This window comes from Tiliqua scincoides, chromosome 4, assembly GCF_035046505.1.
Source record: "Tiliqua scincoides isolate rTilSci1 chromosome 4, rTilSci1.hap2, whole genome shotgun sequence".
NCBI classification, from domain to species: domain Eukaryota; kingdom Metazoa; phylum Chordata; class Lepidosauria; order Squamata; family Scincidae; genus Tiliqua; species Tiliqua scincoides.
The window spans coordinates 188,214,115-188,232,030 of NC_089824.1; the positions used below are offsets into that span (position 1 = coordinate 188,214,115).

At 44.4% G+C, this 17,916-nt stretch overlaps 1 protein-coding gene across 6 annotated transcripts; it reads right to left on the reverse strand.

The window, feature by feature from the left end:
* Positions 1-1,726: 1,726 nt before the first annotated feature.
* On the reverse strand, positions 1,727-17,783 carry DRAM2 (DNA damage regulated autophagy modulator 2). Of its 6 annotated transcripts, none has more exons than XM_066623715.1 (9): positions 17,626-17,783; positions 11,838-11,919; positions 9,969-10,126; positions 7,576-7,643; positions 7,027-7,166; positions 6,587-6,764; positions 5,330-5,412; positions 3,188-3,280; positions 1,727-2,352 (listed from the first exon to the last, which is right to left on the reverse strand). In XM_066623715.1, the coding sequence occupies exons 3-9, from the start codon at positions 10,097-10,099 to the stop codon at positions 2,263-2,265; spliced, it is 783 nt and encodes a 260-aa protein (XP_066479812.1). In that variant the 5' UTR covers positions 10,100-10,126; positions 11,838-11,919; positions 17,626-17,783; the 3' UTR covers positions 1,727-2,262. The 6 variants fall into 6 exon arrangements, with proteins under 6 accessions (XP_066479812.1, XP_066479809.1, XP_066479810.1 ...); XM_066623712.1 differs by having other exon boundaries at positions 17,491-17,783; XM_066623713.1 differs by having other exon boundaries at positions 11,831-11,919; positions 17,491-17,783.
* Positions 17,784-17,916: the final 133 nt, after the last annotated feature.

The window sequence follows — 17,916 nt, forward strand, 5'->3', positions numbered from 1 at the left end:
GAAGTGAATGGACAAGTCCCCACCCATCGTTCTGCCACTTCCTCCAGTCTGCCATTCCAGTGGAAGCTCCAATCCTATTCCAGCTCGATGAGACTCAGAAGAAAACTGCTGCAGCAGCCTGAGAATTGCTTGAAGGAGAAAGAAACCAAAAGCTGACACAGCTCGTTTGCCTTTCCCTTCCCACTTGCTGCTGTGTAAAGCACCAGGTGAGTGACATTCTGAAGCCTGCCCCCCTCTCTTAACTTACCAGGTGGTACACAACCTCCCTCCTCCATGCTGCTCCTGTTGCAAATGAAGAGGTGTGGTGCATGCTGGGAATCCAGTGTGACACTCTTCATTCCAAACAGGGCTTTTGGAAATATTCGTTTGGCTTGGTCTGTGGCTGGCTCTAGCCACAATGTTGTTCTTTTTTCACTTTCCACAGGGCTATCTCATCCATTCTCTTGGATTTCTGTGCAAGTATACACATTTATAACATATACACATATACAATGTACCCCCTTCCTTTTATCACATTCATTTGGTTTAGGCAAGTAACATGCTTCCATGCAAACATTCCAATTGCGAGAGTCATCCCACCAAGTTTTGGTTATATCCTTCAAGTCACATTTATCTTCCTATACAAGAAGCTCAAGCCTGTTTATTTCCCATATCCTGCATGTTACTATATACTTTTCATAAGCTCTTGACTTTATGTTCCAAAGTCTCTTTTTTCAGTTTGTAGAGGTGCCTATCAATCCCCAAGCTCCCTAGTTATAATGGAATCCCTCCGAAGATTTATAGCCATTCAATTCTCAAAAGGCTTAGGACATGTCTCCCCATCACACAAACACATCAGATCTCTATTTGAAAAAAAGGCAAACACTGAAGACAAAGAATACGCACTGTACAAACAGCTCCCAGCTATTCCAGACTTGTAGCATTGGCTACTGCTCTTCCATTCTTGTGGCAGACACTTTTAGTAAGTTGTAATAGCACTGCCTGGGGAATTAGCTCTTGCTCTTTTCCATATATGGGTCATCCGCACCTTGTCTAGAGAAATGGTTCTCTGCTTTTGATGGGATTTTTACTGGTTCTTCTGGGTGCTGTTATGTTGACCTATACCAGGGGTCAGGGAACTTTTTTACCTCTTACCCCCCAAAAAATTTATAAACGCAGACGTTACCCCCTTGATTTGAAAGTAAGGAAATAAAATAAATAAACAATAAAAATAAATAAACAATACTCACCTTACCTCGATCCCACGTCGGTCAGCGCGGCTTTTCTTCTTCCTCCCGCTCTGTCCGCTCGGCGGGAGACACTGACGGCCCGGCGCTGTGTGATGACATCATCACTACAGCGCCGGGCAGCTCCAGTCTCCCGCACAGAGCGGAGAGAGCGGGCGGCTGCGATACAGCCTGAGTGTATCGCCTGCTCCCTTCCGCTCACCGCATCTGAAGGTGAGTGGAAGCGAGCAGGGCAGCGGGCGGTGTGCACACAGCGCACCAGCCCGCTGCCGGCCCCCTGGAGCGGGTGGAGAGCGGGTGCGCTGACTCCCTCCGCTACCTCCCCGCCCGGCGCCCGCACACAGTTAGGTAAGGCAACCTTATTACCCCCAGATTTTCACTTTTACCCCATTTGGGGTAATTTACCCCTGTTCCCCGACCACTGACTATACACAGAGATCTTTTGGAATCTTCTTTCAATGTTTGTGTGTGTTCAGAATTCAAGGACCCCAGTCAACAAATTCATCTGTGCCTTTATTAGTTTCTCTATAAAAATGGTAAAATAAATGTTATAGCTTTATTGAAAATATTACTTCATATCCAGAAAGGCATTACTTCATGAGTTAATTAAAAGCTCTTAATAAGTGACATATTTCAATCATATTCTTTCATTACTAAGAGCATTTCAGTTAAATACATTAAAATGTCTTTTATTGCTTGAACGGAAGGCCAGCAGTATAACGTTTTGGTACTTGATGTGTAGATTGGGTTGATGACATAAGAACATAAGAACAGCCCCACTGGATCAGGCCATAGGCCCATCTAGTCCAGCTTCCTGTATCTCACAGCGGCCCACCAAATGCCCCAGGGAGCACACCAGATAACAAGAGACCTCATCCTGGTGCCCTCCCTTGCAGGACTTGTAAACATGTACTGGTTGGAACTTTTAGTTGCAAGTGCTGCATATGGTAGGACAGATGTCAAAAATTCCTGAGTTGTCAGAATCATGAACACAGTCTCTCCTCAGTTTATTTTCTTGTTCATATATTTCATGAGACTAGCATTCTTGTTCATCTGCTAGCAATTGCTGGTGTCTATAATAAAGATTGGGTCCATCCAGGAGGGCTTCAGTACGCAACGAGATTTTCTGCAGTAGAAAGGAAAAATATGAGGTTTGTTAAAAGTCAGCCAGTCGTCCTGGTTCTATTTTCATAGAGCTACACATAAAAACCATGTCAAAATGTTCTGCACAAGCAAACTCATCTTGATCCCACTTCACAAAGAACAAGAAATAAGAAAATTCAGGGATCTACCCTTCTTATAGGCAGATTCCTACTTGGCTCCATTTTGTGTCTATAGATCTGATGGAAAACCTTTTAATGAAACACTGATGTCTAGAAGTAGCAGAGAACTACAGGTACCTAGTCAGAAAAAGGTGAGGCAAAGGAAACATTCTGCAGTGCTCAGTGACAAAAAGTACATGTATTTGGAACTGATTTCCCTTTACTAGAGTAGGATACCCCAGACACCCAATAAAGATTTAATGCCCTGCTTTGAAATTTTATTAGCTCATAAGCAAAGAGGGTACTGTAGGCAATATTGTACTCAAAACTGGAAAAATGGTATTTATGGGGATCTCTGACAATAAGATATACAGGTACTAAGTGGTCTCCTCTTTCATCTCCTTGTGGCTCAGAGTGTGTGAAAAGAAAGAGTATGTATGGAACTAGGGTGCATTAAAAGGTTCATCTAGATCACAGGTCTATCCAACAGAAGTACATAGGTCAGAAATCATGACCTGTTCACATGAGATAGCCTTTGCCTGTCAAGACTTGCCACAGGAATTCATACTTCAATTAGTCCATAAAGTATCTTCCACTTGTGCCACTGGAGTTGACTGCCTCTACTGCAAGGTGGTTCACTAGTACATAGGAACAAAATGATTCACTAATTTCTTATTCAGTAAAGAAATACTGGTTTACCTGGAAGTCACGGATGTAAGTAAAGAAAAAGGTGAGGAAAGAGAAAGCCAAGGACCACTCAGAGACTGTGCTTGCAATGTGAACAGCATAACCCTGTAGAAGACAAAAAATAACAAAATCTATATAATAAGAATGTTTTTTTTTTACTTTTCTTGTTGTTTCAAAGCAAAATGCATTGTTTAGCTGGCAGCCTTACTAGAAAATAACCCCTTACAACAAAAACTTACAGAAGCTGCTGAAAGGCCTATGGCTCTCAAAACACTTAATATCACTGATGGGAATGATCCAAGCAGCTGGCAGGTAGTTTATGTCTTCCCATTTCTTTCTCCCAACACTTTGGTTCAGTTAATCACAATGAATATGATAAGTTCAGAAGGTCTTTGTCTTGCTGTGAAGTGCTGTGGCAGAGAATCTGATGTTTTGAAGCGCTGAGTATTTCTGGAAAACTGGTTTGAACCAATGGGGCTATTATAAGTGGGTGAAATCATTTCTCTCTCTCATTTTAATGAAATGAACTGTGTGTCGCTCCAATTGCCAATGCTTGCCAATTGCCAGTGCTTGGCACAGAAAGCTTTTTGCTGCAGAGATGCTTCCATCAGCAGCCACAGAGAATCACAGCCATTAACAAGACATTCTTCTCTTATTACTCATAACACAGATTCTCTAAGGGATTTAAGTCATTTGCCTTAGACATAGGAGCCACTATCAGGTTGGTCCTGGGGCTCAGTGACTGAGCATGAACTTTGCACACAACAGGACCCACAGTCAACCCCTGGCTTCTCCAGTTAGGGCAGGAAAAGACCTCCTCCTGAAATCCTGAACAGCCACTGCCAGACGGTGAATATAATACTGAGCAAGGAGGACCAATGGCCTAACTTGGAATATGGCTGCTTCATATGTTCAGTGTAGTACAAGTGAGCCCTGATGTTATAACCACCTTCAGCTTAGATGTGGATACAATTTACAGAGTATAAAGAAGCACTGATTTATGGAAAGCAGACAGGAAGCCCAATCCTGAACAGCCCAGTGCCCAGGGTTGCAGCAGCACCGAAAATGGTTGCTGCTGCACCCTGCGTGCTTCGCAGGCGCCGCCGGCAGCTGCTTGGGAGAAGGGGACTTTCATCCTCTCCCCCCGGGTAAGCCAAGTAGCCCCACAATAGGGTTATTCAATTCCATGCTGACCCTTGGGTCAGCGTAGAATTTTGAGCCTCCAAGTCAGGCCGACGGCCCGAAATGGAGGCTCAGGACCCAGTGGAGCAAAGCTCCACCAGTGCCACCTCCCTCCCTCTCCCGGAATGCCTACGCCCACGCCTCTACCTACCTCACTACTGCTCAACGGTCTGCATGACCACTGAGAGGCAGAGCTCTGGTGCTCGCCTGGCAGTAGCCCAGCACCGACCAGCGCTGGGCTACCACCAGAGGAATACCAGGATTAGGGATTGCAAATGTGCCTTATGGCATGTTTTTGTCAGTGCGTGTTGGTTGCGAGCTGGCGCACTGAGTTAAGGACTGAGCTTACAGATTGCTTTTGCCAGAGTTATCTGTCTGTAGGTATACAGAATGATGGAAAAACGGGCTCTGATTTTTCCCTCTACCTTCATTTTAGGCATAGCGAGTCAGGGGTCCCACACAGCCCATCCACAGTGGTGGGTCAGTTCCACTGAAAGAAAGCTTTTGCAGGAAGAATTACAGAAACCTTGGTCGAGACTAATAAGACAACCAGTGCCTAGTTCACATTTATCACACGGTTGATAAAACATTTAATTAGTCAATCAAATTCTCTACTGGGTTGAAACTGGAAAAGGATGGCAGGAGATGGGTCTTCATTCTCAGAAACATAAAAAGCATATGCATCATGCAACATAAATAGGTGTATTAAAATATTAAGGGGAAAATTGGAAGAGCTTAGCAGACTGGCAGGAACTCAGGCAGGACATGTATCCAAACTGAACACAATGATCTTGTCAACTGTGGGTTTCAGCCCCATGACAAACCCCTTACCTTTCTTTTCTGTGTTTTGCTGTAGCAAAACGTCCCATTTGGAAGAACCAATAGAAAGACAAGTAAATGTACACAGATTACTCAGAACATATCCTAGGCGAATTTTCTTTTCATCTTTTCTTTAAACAAAATCAAACTTACTTTTGTCTGAGGGTCCCAGTGCTGCTTCTGCACTAAACCTGTTCCGTACAATCCACTGTACAAAACAACTGAAGAAATAAACACTTTAAAATAAAGTTAAGAAATATTTGAGACACATGGGAAATGTCGCTTCACATTGACCTTTGTTTGTCCCCGTTTTGCTTTTTTCCCCTGTGACTTTACAGACAGCCCCGCAGGCAGAAACTCAAAGGATGTCTTTCTTGCTCTTTATTAATTTTTCCTTCCATCATCTCCAGTTTCTGATAACCAACAACAAAATCAAATACCCCCAACACTAGTTTTAAATGATTACTTATGCGTTTCATACAATGACTTGGATCCAGAAGTGCAAGTAGAGTTCAACTAATGACAGAGGACTTTCCCATTCTCACCTTTACATGCATTTATATATAATGCTTTCCACCATGAGTGAACTTTCCTTTATATTTTAAGTCTATTTCCTAATTAATCAGGTTGTTGAAGCCTGCAATCCTGTGCGCACTTTCTGAGAAAATAAGCACCAATTAAATTAATGGGACTTAATTCCAAACAAACATACTTAGAATTGCATTACAAATGGCGCTAACATTCTTTGGTGTATTCATATAAGACTTCCATGCTGTTTTGTGGACTGGTTCACACATTCATTTTCAGCAGTATAGAGTGATGACTTCAGTCCTATGCAGTTAGGCATACCTAAAACCTATTTACCCATCTACCTAAAAAGCGGTATATAAATACTGTTATTGTTAATAATTTAAATTATTATTATTAACATTATTAACAGTTTAAGGGGGCACAGTGTGCATGTGCGATTGGGATCAAAACCATGGCAGGAACAAAGCCCTACAGCGTCCCTACCTCCTCTCATCCACTATCATCAAAGGGATTTATTTATGAGTGAGCAAACAAGGGATTGGGCTGTAATCCTAGCCCCATTTAGGTTGGGAGGGTCCTGATGCCTATTTCTGAAGGAATGTGGATAAAATTGACCAGTAATCCTACAAAGAAAATAAATCCCACTGAATTCAGTGGCACTTAGTTCAAGACGTGTTTCTTTTTGATAGTAGATGCACGCAATATGAACACTGCACAACATATACTTAACAGCTATTGAAGTATGTACATTTTGTGTTTTATTGTTCAGTATTGCCACAATTGAGTTTGTTTAACCCTATTTCTTTGCATATAAATTATCAATGGTATGCTTTTATGGAATAGCCCTCAGTCTCAGTGATGCTTTACAACAAAGGATACTACTAACTATGCTTGATGCACACCACAGCAGAACTGTCAATCTGATCCAAAAAATGTCCTTCCCATGAATTCCTGGTTGCATCTTATAGGAAAGGATGGTGTGAACCAGAATGTATATGGTACCTATTCCAAATGTGAGACAAGCTCCAATAACATGCATATAAATGAATGTGGTTTTCTACAGGAAAAGAACATCAGATGATTCAGAATTCACAAAACAGAATGATACTTGAAATTGTGCATTCAACAAAGCAATCAACAGTCCGAGTGGGAGACTCCAAAGCAGAGCTTACGTTGACAAAACATATTTTATATTGGACCCCTTTTCCCCATAGCATAAGTAACTGGAGATGCTTCATTTTTGGAAGTTCTCTACAGTCAGCAATACTCTGAGCAGATTATCCCCGTAATTCCCAGAAAATTAAAGATGAAGCACAAACCTGGAAGTTTGCGATGATGCAAAGCCCAAAGCTACTGACAAGTCCTAATGCAAAGCCTGCTTTGTTTAATCGCAGAATCTCGAGCTCTTCAGGATTCAAAGCATTGACTTGTTTGTATCTGACATACACAGTAGCCATGCCTGTGAATGAACAATCCAAATGGTTGAAGCAAAACATTCAACAGCAAAAGTAGCGGAAACCAAACCAATTGTAGCCATCAAGTACTTGAAATGCAATAAAACAAATGTAGAAATTAAGAATGTGCATGTAGACCTAAGCGAATGAGTTTTCAATGGCATGGCTTACAACCATTGCTCACAATGCAGGCAGCTTCAGCAGGATTATCTATGAATAATAATCAATTTTGATGCAGTTTCTTGAATTTCCTATTACATTCTTTAAGATTCTCCATACTGTGAACCAATTCCAAGTGCACCAATTCTACAGAACACGTCCATACAGAGAAGAGCTCTGCTATACTACAGCTATAGAATTTAATCCCTCCCCAAAGCCCAAGTCAAAGCACCTTCCAGAAGAGCAGGTACTTACCCAGAGCAGAAGAAATATTTAACATTATCCCAAACAAGCATCTTTCAGGAGGAGTTGTCCCTGAATCACTGAAAGAAAAACAAAGTATGATACTGTAGGCAAAGGAAGTCTCCTTTACAAAAGGCAAAGGAAGTCTCCGCAAGTAAATATACGGAAGACATCTCAATTTGTAAATTCTCATGCTAATATTAAGAATGAGCATGGGATGGGGGAAAAATGGACACAAAGAAGCCATGACAACAGGACGCATGTCCAGATGGCACTTGGACTATTTCAGTATGTGCTAACTTTGGATTTTCCCTCATGTGAAAACATCGTGACATTTACAAAAGTCTGCAAAATTATTTAAGAGAAGGAACTGGCTACTGCCAAGTACTGTATAGCTGCTTTTTCAGCATCAGCAGTCATGCCTGGCTACATTCCCTAGACTTCAATGGAACTCACACATACAAGACATCTCAATTCCATGCTAAGCTGATTAATATGGAGGATCAAATACAAGTCACTCCAGGGCAAGCTGAAGAGATTTTGGCATATAGGTGGAAAATCCAAATGGTGTTTTGAAATGGGGGTAAAAGATAACAATAATATGATGATTTGTTGCCTTTTAACAATGCCAAATTCTGTGGCCTGAGATAACCCCCACCACCACCACCTGCCTCATGGAGGCTTGATCTTGAGTTCTGGAAATAAAGAGTTTTGGGAAACTTCAGCTGGAGTTGCAAGATAACTTGACACAAGTACAGCAGAAACATACAGTCCTGATTTTAAGAACATGCTGAACCCTGTTCATGATGTTACAGAATAGACACACCAAATCCAAGGCCACCTTTTGGAGCCTTGGCAGTCCTTTGCAAAAGCAAATATATGCATGACAAAGAACGAGCCTCCTAGGCTCAAATATTCCTGGAGTTTACTTTGATATGCCCAGAAGCTATGGGAGGGGGGAGAATACGCAGCCACAGGGCTGTTTTCTCAGCCACTTCTTCCTGAACAGTTCGTCTGCTATCACTGGGACTACTTTAGAGCAAGCTGATGTTGCACATTAACGTTATCAGAACAGACATATTGTGCTCAGTAGCAACACAGCCAGGTGGCAGAACATAGCTTGGTTCATGATACAGCTGGGCTGCACATGTGGGCCCTTTTCAGATCTGCTGAGCACCTCACTAGGTGGCATGGGGGAGGGTGGGACCTATGGTCTGAAGGAGAACCTTCTTCCCTCTGGTCCACTCATGAGATGTAAATTCGGGCATGATCCAGACGAAGACTAGTGTTTCCCAAGCTGTGGGCATAAACAATCAAGGAAATTTTTCCACAAGTGAGGTTTAAGTTGGGTGTTCTTTAAATTAATTCATCTAATACTTGTAAAATCCAACTGACCTTCTCTAGGACCTGTAGCTGGAAAGTTAAAGAACGAATATTGAAATACATGCTGCCTGCCTCTTGGCCTCCACTGACCACAGCAACTACATCTCTACCACCCAGGAACAGCTAAATAGGGATCTGTACTGTAACTCAGGTTTCCAAGGATATATGCTTAGTTATATTGGAAGCATTAAGGGCTTTCCAGCCCAAATCCCTCTACTTCAAATCTCAGAACGACAGGATTTATACAGTTAAAAGTGCTCACATTCTCTGATAAATAATGCATTGATGCATGCTGTACTAACCTAAATTTACAGCCAACCATAAGAAAAGGAGAAGTACGTGAACTTCACCTTCTATCACAAGCTGGGGAATAGGTAGGCTGAGGAACAAATATTTAAAAGGTATTTTGCACTGTAAATTAGTCACCAATATGGCAAAACATAGTGCCAATATGGAAAAGTTATAGTCTATGTTTATAGAATCAAGACTTCAGGTACCACTGTTAAGAGATAAGAACACAAGAAAAACCCTGCTAGATCAGGCCCAAGACCCATATAGTCCAGTGGCCCACCAGATAACTCAGGGAGTGCACAAGACAAGATACTTGCATCCTGCTTCCAGTTCCTTGCATCTGCGTTCCATTTACCCTCGCATGCGCCCACCCCCCCCCCATGAAGATACCTGCCTGCGGCTTGGTTTTAACTTGGCCCACTTTATTAAACACAAGTGACCAATTTTTAAAACATGAAACCTCCCTCCTGTCCCTCCCTCACCAGACTGGGGTAGGAGAAAAAACTGCCATACATGACCAAGATGAAATATAGCTTGACAATGAAATCATTTACATTCGGTTTGACATTTCACTCTGCATGAATCCAGAATAGTTTGATGTCCCAGCTTTTAATTTGCAGTCACATGGCATTTAAAAAAGGTGGGGTCGGATTTGGATAAACTGCTTTCCTAGGGAATGTTACTCCGTTAGGCAGAAAGATAACAGTGCAAGAGTATGTGGATTTACTGACCTGATGTAGGGCACCAAAGGGTCGACATGACGCAAAAGGACTGCAGTAATGTAGGACAACAACAAGGAAGCAGCTGTCCAGATAACCAATGCCGACGGCAAGAAACTCAGACCTTGCTGAAACCACCACATCTCAAGCACATCTCCCAAGTCCAAACACTGCAAAAAATGAAGGGATGCAAATCACTGGGCTTTGTCCCCTCTGGGAAGCAACCCGGTTATTTCTGCTATGCAGACCTTTTGCTTTGTATCCAGAAACAAACTGAGCAATTTGTGCAGACTGATCAAGTTCAGTTTCACTTTGAATACTATGTTGCAATACCAGCTCAAGAAAGAGGAAACAGAAACTTGGCTATGGTGGAAAACAGAAATGCATTTTGGATACTGTCAGGCCTGGGAGATGGGGGGGGCGGGGTCACAGGAGGCAGCTGCAGGGTCTGGCCTCAGCAATACCAGCCCAGCCCAAGTGGCCTCAGTAGGGTTGTGAGGGAAGGGGGTTACATCACCCAGGTACTTCTTCCCATGATCTGGGACTCTCCTAGTCCCAGGCTTCTTTGGTTAACAGGCTAGCCACCATCTGCTCCAGCTGGTTTCCTAGCCAGTTCTGCCCTCATCCCTGACTGAGTTGGACTTTAAGTTGGAGAACAGCACCCTTAGGCTCCGCCCCTTCCTTCCTGTGAGGGTTATAATGCTGGCCACCTAAGCCTTCCCTCCCTCTCCTCACCTGTGCCACACCCTCCTGCTCTGCCTGCCAGCCAGGCTGCAGGGACTGCTTCTTGCCCCTTGAGTGGACTGGGTTTGTGGGCGGTGTTGCCCCTGCAGACTGGCAAGCAAGGGGGCGAGCCCTCGAGCTTTGAGCCATTTGCTGGCGGTCTGCCCAGTCGGTCAGGGACTGGCTTGTTCTCCCACGGTCCCAGCAATGGGCTCAGGAATAGGCAAGGTTTACCACTGAGCGCCCAGTCACAGCTTGCCATAGCTTGCTTCCAGGAGTCTGCAGGCCAATCTCTGGCCTTGCTACTGCCCTCCCAGCGGGCCTGAGGGTCTGCCCATGGCTCTATTTCCCCTGCCAGCCATAGGGGCTGAGGCAGGCTCTCTCCTCCCACTGCTGTGGCTACCCAGCCTGGGGACTTGCTCCTGGGTGGCTCTACTCTCAGGTAAGTCAGGGGAACTCTAATAGATACATTTAAACTATAATGAAAAGTCACACTGAAACAGGCAAAGGGAGAATCCTTCACCCACAATGTTGGAATTCCTGCTTTTTTCAGCACTTTTATTTCTTGATAGGAATATCAAAAGGATCTTTGTATTATGTTTGTCTGTCTCTCACACACAGAATATCTTGTGAAGTTAAACTGCCCAATCCTATGACAGCCCCACACTTGCTGAAGTCTACCCATCAGCAGATGTTCCACACACACCAGAACAATGTCATGCCAATGTACCTCAGGCACTGGCACAACTTCATGGGTAGACAGGCCAAAATGGGGAGGAGATTGGAATGTCATGTGGGGCAGACAAGGAGAAGCTGACATATGCCATATCCCAATCCCCCTTCAGACAACCAATATACCCCTGACACCAGGAAAATGCTACATCAATAATCGTCTGCCACCCCCACCTGGCTCTCTTTCCTACAACAGAGCATAGGACACAGACTACATTTGGCAGCCAATCATATCACACCAATCCCAGCACTAAAGCCCCTGCCAAGGAGACCAGTGGTGTAGCTAATGATCATGTAGCCCGGTGCCAAGCTCAAAATGTTGTCCTGGAAGTGATGTCACAACCGGAAGTTATGTCATGGCCAGGCTTTTTAAAAAGTGAAAATTGGGAAGAACCCATGTCTTCTTCCCAGCAGCTCACCACCTACTTGCTCTGCTGTCTCCTCCCAGTCAGTGGCACAGGTAAGGCATGTATCTACAACCTGGGGTCAAAGAACATTTTGTAGCCCCCTGCATGACAAAATCAAATTTAATTAAATAAATAAAAAGTAATTGGTTCCATGCTGTATCATAATAACATCTCATTGGCACTCAGAACAAACAGTCTCATAGGTCAGTTTGGAGTTAAGAAAATCCACTTTTTGTTCCACAAGGCAGTTGTGTTTTCATTTTCTGGTTAATTGGCCATAACTTTTGATAGAAAACAGATAATCCAGTGCAGTTTGTTTCATTGATTCTGCATTAATTACCTTTCTAATGATATATAACATGATGGTATTATTCATACCTACCAAGATTTTCACAATTTTGGTCACTAGTGGCAAGCTCAGCTTGTTGCTCCCTAAAGCTTGATGCCCAGTGCAACTGCTATCCGCTGCACCCCCTTAGCTATGCCACTGAAGAAGACTACATCTCATATAATCAAACACATGGCATGGGGCCATACCTCTTTGCTCTCTCAAAAGGGAATGTTGGTTATAGGAACTATGGTGAAAGGAGATTTGGCACACAGAGGGAACACTTTACACAAAAAACCTCTTGTCCCTCACAGTATGTATGGCAAGATATTAATACTTTTTTTTCAGAATTCTTATTGCAGGTATTATTCTGCCCCAGGATGACTCCACACACAAACACCAAACTAGAACCTCTACCTCATCATCCCAACAGGGGAAGCAAGCACAATGCACCCCACACAGGTGCAAAGGGAGCAGAGGAAATTCCATGCTGCAATATATTGATGTTGCGCTTCTGTTTTGCATCTTTATCTCTTCAAATATTGATCCTTCTAGTTTGTCAAATGTGTCTTTGCTTTGCTGAAAAGGGATGTATGAATACTGTTTAATAACAATAGGCTAGTCACTGGGCTGGCATGTGACACAAGGCACCTCCTGCAGCAGGGGTAGCTCAACCATGAGGCTGGTTGGGCCTCTTGCCTTGGTCGGCAAGTCAAGGAAGACAGCAAGCTGATTGAGGATACAGTATGCAAAGGAAGCATATTTACGCAAAAGGAGTTTAATCTGCATAAATTGTATAGGTTGAAAAAGTCAGGTTTTTTTCCTTGATGTAGTATATATGTAGGTATAAATGTTGTTGTTGGCATCCTTCAGTCTCGGAAGACTATGGTGTCACGCTCTGAATGGTGGTTCTGGAACAGAGTGTCCTCTCCAGTGCGCGAAGCCTGGGTAAAGTAGGTATGGAGGATAGGCTGTTACCCATGCAGCAAATCCCCCCTCTCCATGTCGCTGAAATGGTCCAATGGAAAGGCAGAGGCCAATACGGTTGGTTCCAGCGGCATCGCAGGAGTTGCCAGAACATGACTGTGTTCAGCCATGAACTGCCTCAGGGACTCCGGCTCCGGATTTTGCCTCGAGGTTGACTCCTGAAGCCTTTTCCACAACTGGATGTAGCCACAAGGCAGTGGAGGTTTGGGATCAGAGTTTTCCTTCTCTCAGATGAGCTGCCTTCCCAGGCTGAGGAGTCCCATCTACCGGGTGTCTGTTTAGTCGCCTCTTACGATAAGTACAGCCAAACTGAGGGCCTATTCTTATCCCCAGCCCCCAGGGGTAAGGTATAAATGTAAATCCACCAGGTATAAATGTAAATCTTTCACATTAAGTGCATGCAGAACTGCTATTAAGGCCACTAGGCATGTTCCCTCAGGATTCTGCCCCCTATTAGGAAGTTGTGCCCTGTCCTTGGCTCATGTTCATAAGACTGCTTACATGGTGCTTACATTTCACAATATCTGACTGATAAGTGGCACATGAGATATGCAAGACTTTCTGCATGACTAAGATCACCTCAGAATGTCTGAAAACAGCAATTGTGTGACCCACTTCCATTTTGCGATTATGAAACCGGAAGTGGGTTGCAATTTTATTCTGAGGTTCCCTTCATCTCTGGCAGCAGTGAGATCCGGGCAATCGCATCACTGCCACTGCATCACCCCACCCCTTAAGGGAGAAGAGAGAGGGCTTCCCAGTTTGGGAAACTGCCTGCTATTCAAAAATCAGATTGCTGCTAATTGCCTTGCAAACTGCTGAGCTCCTGCAGTTTGCAAGCTTGTTTATATACAGCAGGGGTCTCTAAACTTTTCCGCAAAAGGGCCACGTCAAATATATAGCACAGTGTCAAGGGCCAGAAAAAAAAATTAAGTATAAAATTTAAATAATACATTAGAGATGGAACTTAGATGAATGAATAAATGAATGGGCTCAAATATCCAGGACTTCTCCAAGCACCAATGGAGCCTAATAAATAAAACACACACTTAAATGGACCCCCATTCTTCCACCCCACAAGCACAACTCTGGTTGTGTTTGGTCAACTGGGCCAGAGGCTCTCAGGAGATCAGAGGCTGGCTGCAGGCCAGATAGAGGCTGGCCGCGGGCCGCATTTGCCCCCCTCCCCGTCTGGGGTTTGGAGACCCCTGATATATAGGAAGAGAAATGTTTGAGCGTCTTTTTCAAAGTCTGTCAATGACAGGTAGTGGGGGCAGATGAAGGCTGGGTCACATAACTAAGCTCCTCAAGCCTTGAGGCTATTCATTAGGGCTGCCTCATTATGAGAAATGGATTGAGTGTTTTTGCAAATAAATAAACAAAATATTGCCTGTAAATAAATAAATATTTCTTTCTATATCTAGACATTTTAAAAAGTCTTGTAATGTTAGGTGGGTGCTAATCGTGTCTGACTGTAAGCAAATTTTTACTTGGAATAAATACCACTGAGTTCAATTATATTTGTTCTCCCAATAAATATATTGGTGTATGCATGATACTGCAGCCCAAACAAGACCCCAGAAAGTATATAAGTATCTTGTACTATACAGTGTGTGAAAATGCTCATAATTTTAGCATTGCCACTCCCTTTTAAAGTCTCGCCTGACCAGTTCTTTTATTATCTCTTTAAGTCAAGGTGTTCAGGAATACCTGTGTACATGGAGTTGGGTGTCTGCTAGGGGAGCACGGTCCAGTCCCACTGTTTGATAACTATGAGACTTATGGCAAGAGGTCTCAGATTCACAGCTCAAGAGGAAGGCCACACTTTTAATGTGTGACCTTAATGTGACCTTTAATGTGTGACCTTTTAATGTGCGAACCTTACAGAATTCTTTGAAAAGGTCAACAGGCATGTGGATGCGGGAGAACCCGTGGACATTATATATCTGGACTTTCAGAAGGCGTTTGACATGGTCCCTCACCAAAGGCTACTGAAAAAACTCCACAGTCAGGGAATTAGAGGACAGGTCCTCTCATGGATTGAGAACTGGTTGGAGGCCAGGAAGCAGAGAGTGGGTGTCAATGGGCAATTTTCACAATGGAGAGAGGTGAAAAGCGGTGTGCCCCAAGGATCTGTCCTGGGACCGGTGCTTTTCAACCTCTTCATAAATGACCTGGAGACAGGGTTGAGCAGTGAAGTGGCTAAGTTTGCAGACGACACCAAAATTTTCCGAGTGGTGAAGACCAGAAGTGATTGTGAGGAGCTCCAGAAGGATCTCTCCAGACTGGCAGAATGGGCAGCAAAATGGCAGATGCGCTTCAATGTCAGTAAGTGTAAAGTCATGCACATTGGGGCAAAAAATCAAAACTTTAGATATAGGCTGATGGGTTCTGAGCTGTCTGTGACAGATCAGGAGAGAGATCTTAGGGTGGTGGTGGACAGGTTGATGAAAGTGTCGACCCAATGTACGGTGGCAGTGAAGAAGGCCAATTCTATGCTTGGGATCATTAGGAAGGGTATTGAGAACAAAACGGCTAGTATTATAATGCCGTTGTACAAATCTATGGTAAGGCCACACCTGGAGTATTGTGTCCAGTTCTGGTCGCCGCATCTCAAAAAAGACAAAGTGGAAATGGAAAAGGTGCAAAAGAGAGCGACTAAGATGATTACGGGGCTGGGGCACCTTCCTTATGAGGAAAGGCTACGGCGTTTGGGCCTCTTCAGCCTAGAAAAGAGACGCCTGAGGGGGGACATGATTGAGACATACAAAATTATGCAGGGGATGGACAGAGTGGATAGGGAGATGCTCTTTACACTCTCACATAATACCAGAACCAGGGGACATCCACTAAAATTGAGTGTTGGGCGGGTTAGGACAGACAAAAGAAAATATTTCTTTACTCAGCGTGTGGTTGGTCTGTGGAACTCCTTGCCACAGGATGTGGTGCTGGCGTCTAGCCTAGACGCCTTTAAAAGGGGATTGGACAAGTTTCTGGAGGAAAAATCCATTATGGGGTACAAGCCAAGATGTGTATGCGCAACCTCCTGATTTTAGAAATGGGTTATGTCAGAATGCCAGATGCAAGGGAGGGCATCAGGATGAGGTCTCTTGTTGTCTGGTGTGCTCCCTGGGGCATTTGGTGGGCCGCTGTGGGATACAGGAAGCTGGACTAGATGGGCCTATGGCCTGATCCAGTGGGGCTGTTCTTATGTTCTTATGTTCTTATGTAGAGCAATCAGCCCTCCAAGCAGGCTGGCTCAGATGGAATTCTGCCTGCTCCAACATCATAAGGAAGTAACCACACCTTGCTGGTACAGCAGATCTGATCCTGTGATTAAAGCCACTTTCTAAGAGCTTCCCAACTTAGTAAAAACTAATTGCTAACAAAAGGATCTCCATGAAGGATCTCCATCTGCAGTTGTCCTTAGCAACTCTACAGCTAAACTCAAGCAAAGAGACATGCTAGTGAATCAATGAACCTCCTGAACTAACTACTCTACCTTCACCCAGGTGAAAAGACAAATGCGTCCATCACATAGCAAAGGACAGTCTTTTGATGAATTTACCAAACAAAAGAGTCCATAGGATGCTATGGTGAAGGGTGAAGGGGGGAAAAACAGACAAAAACCTGGATCACTAGATCAGCGATTTCCAACTTTTATCATCTCACGACACACTGACAAGGCACTAAAATTGTCAAAACACACCATTAGCTTTTTTACAATTGACCAGGCACACTGTGCTCCTGGCTCACACTCCACCCCTTACTAATAAATGACCATCCCCCAAACTTCCACAGCACAGTTGCAAATCATTCACGGCACATCAATGTGCAGTGGCACAGTGGCTGAAAATTGCTTGCTATTGTTTCTGTTCTTTGCCTTCATCCCGCCTTGTTGTTGGTTTGCCAGTAGGTCAACCTGTTGACTCTTCATGAAGCCACCTCCATATCAGCTTCCTATTTATAGACAGAGAAGCTGAAGGACAAAGTTAAACTTCAGTCTTTCAAAAGGCATCAAGTACCTCAATTATGGACATAATCTTTGTTTAGTTCATGCAAGTAAATGCAGGTGTTTTTTCCCCTAATACTCTTTCCCCCATACTACTAATAGGTTTTCAAATCAGAAAAATATTGATTAGCTCAGCTACCCCCCAAAAAACCACTTGTCGGTGAGACCACATGCAACCACAATTGTCTGCAATTATAGTGAACCTAAAGGATGTGTCTAGGGTGAAGTGTTTTGCAAGGATCAGTACAGACAAATCATTGCACCTGATATCCTGTGCCATGCTGACAGCAGCTACTCTACTTGGACTAGCATGGATGCACAGTTTAGTTCACTCATTCCACTCACCGCATCCAGTAGCGAGGCGTTCCACAGGCCAATGCTCTCACCGCATCCAGCGGCGAGGCGTTCCACAGGCCAGTGCCCTCACCACATCCAGTGGCGAGGCGTTCCACAGGCCAGTGCCCCTCATCGCATCCATACCTGCATCCAGGAACCTGTGGCGGAGGCTCTTAGAGGCGGAGGGAGCGCAGGGCGCAGCACCCGCCCGGTACAAGGAGAGAGGCGGCTCCGTCCCTTTCCCCGCCGCGGTAGCACCCAGCATGACCCCGTCAGCGAGCACACACAGCAGCCTCCTAGGACGGGGTTGAAGGGAGGGGCCATTTGAGGGAGGAGGCGGGGCAAGGGGTGGGGGGCCGAGGCGCCGCCGAGCGCCTACCGCGCACGCGCACACCCGATCCCTGCCCACTCCTTTTCCCCGCCCACTGCCTCAGG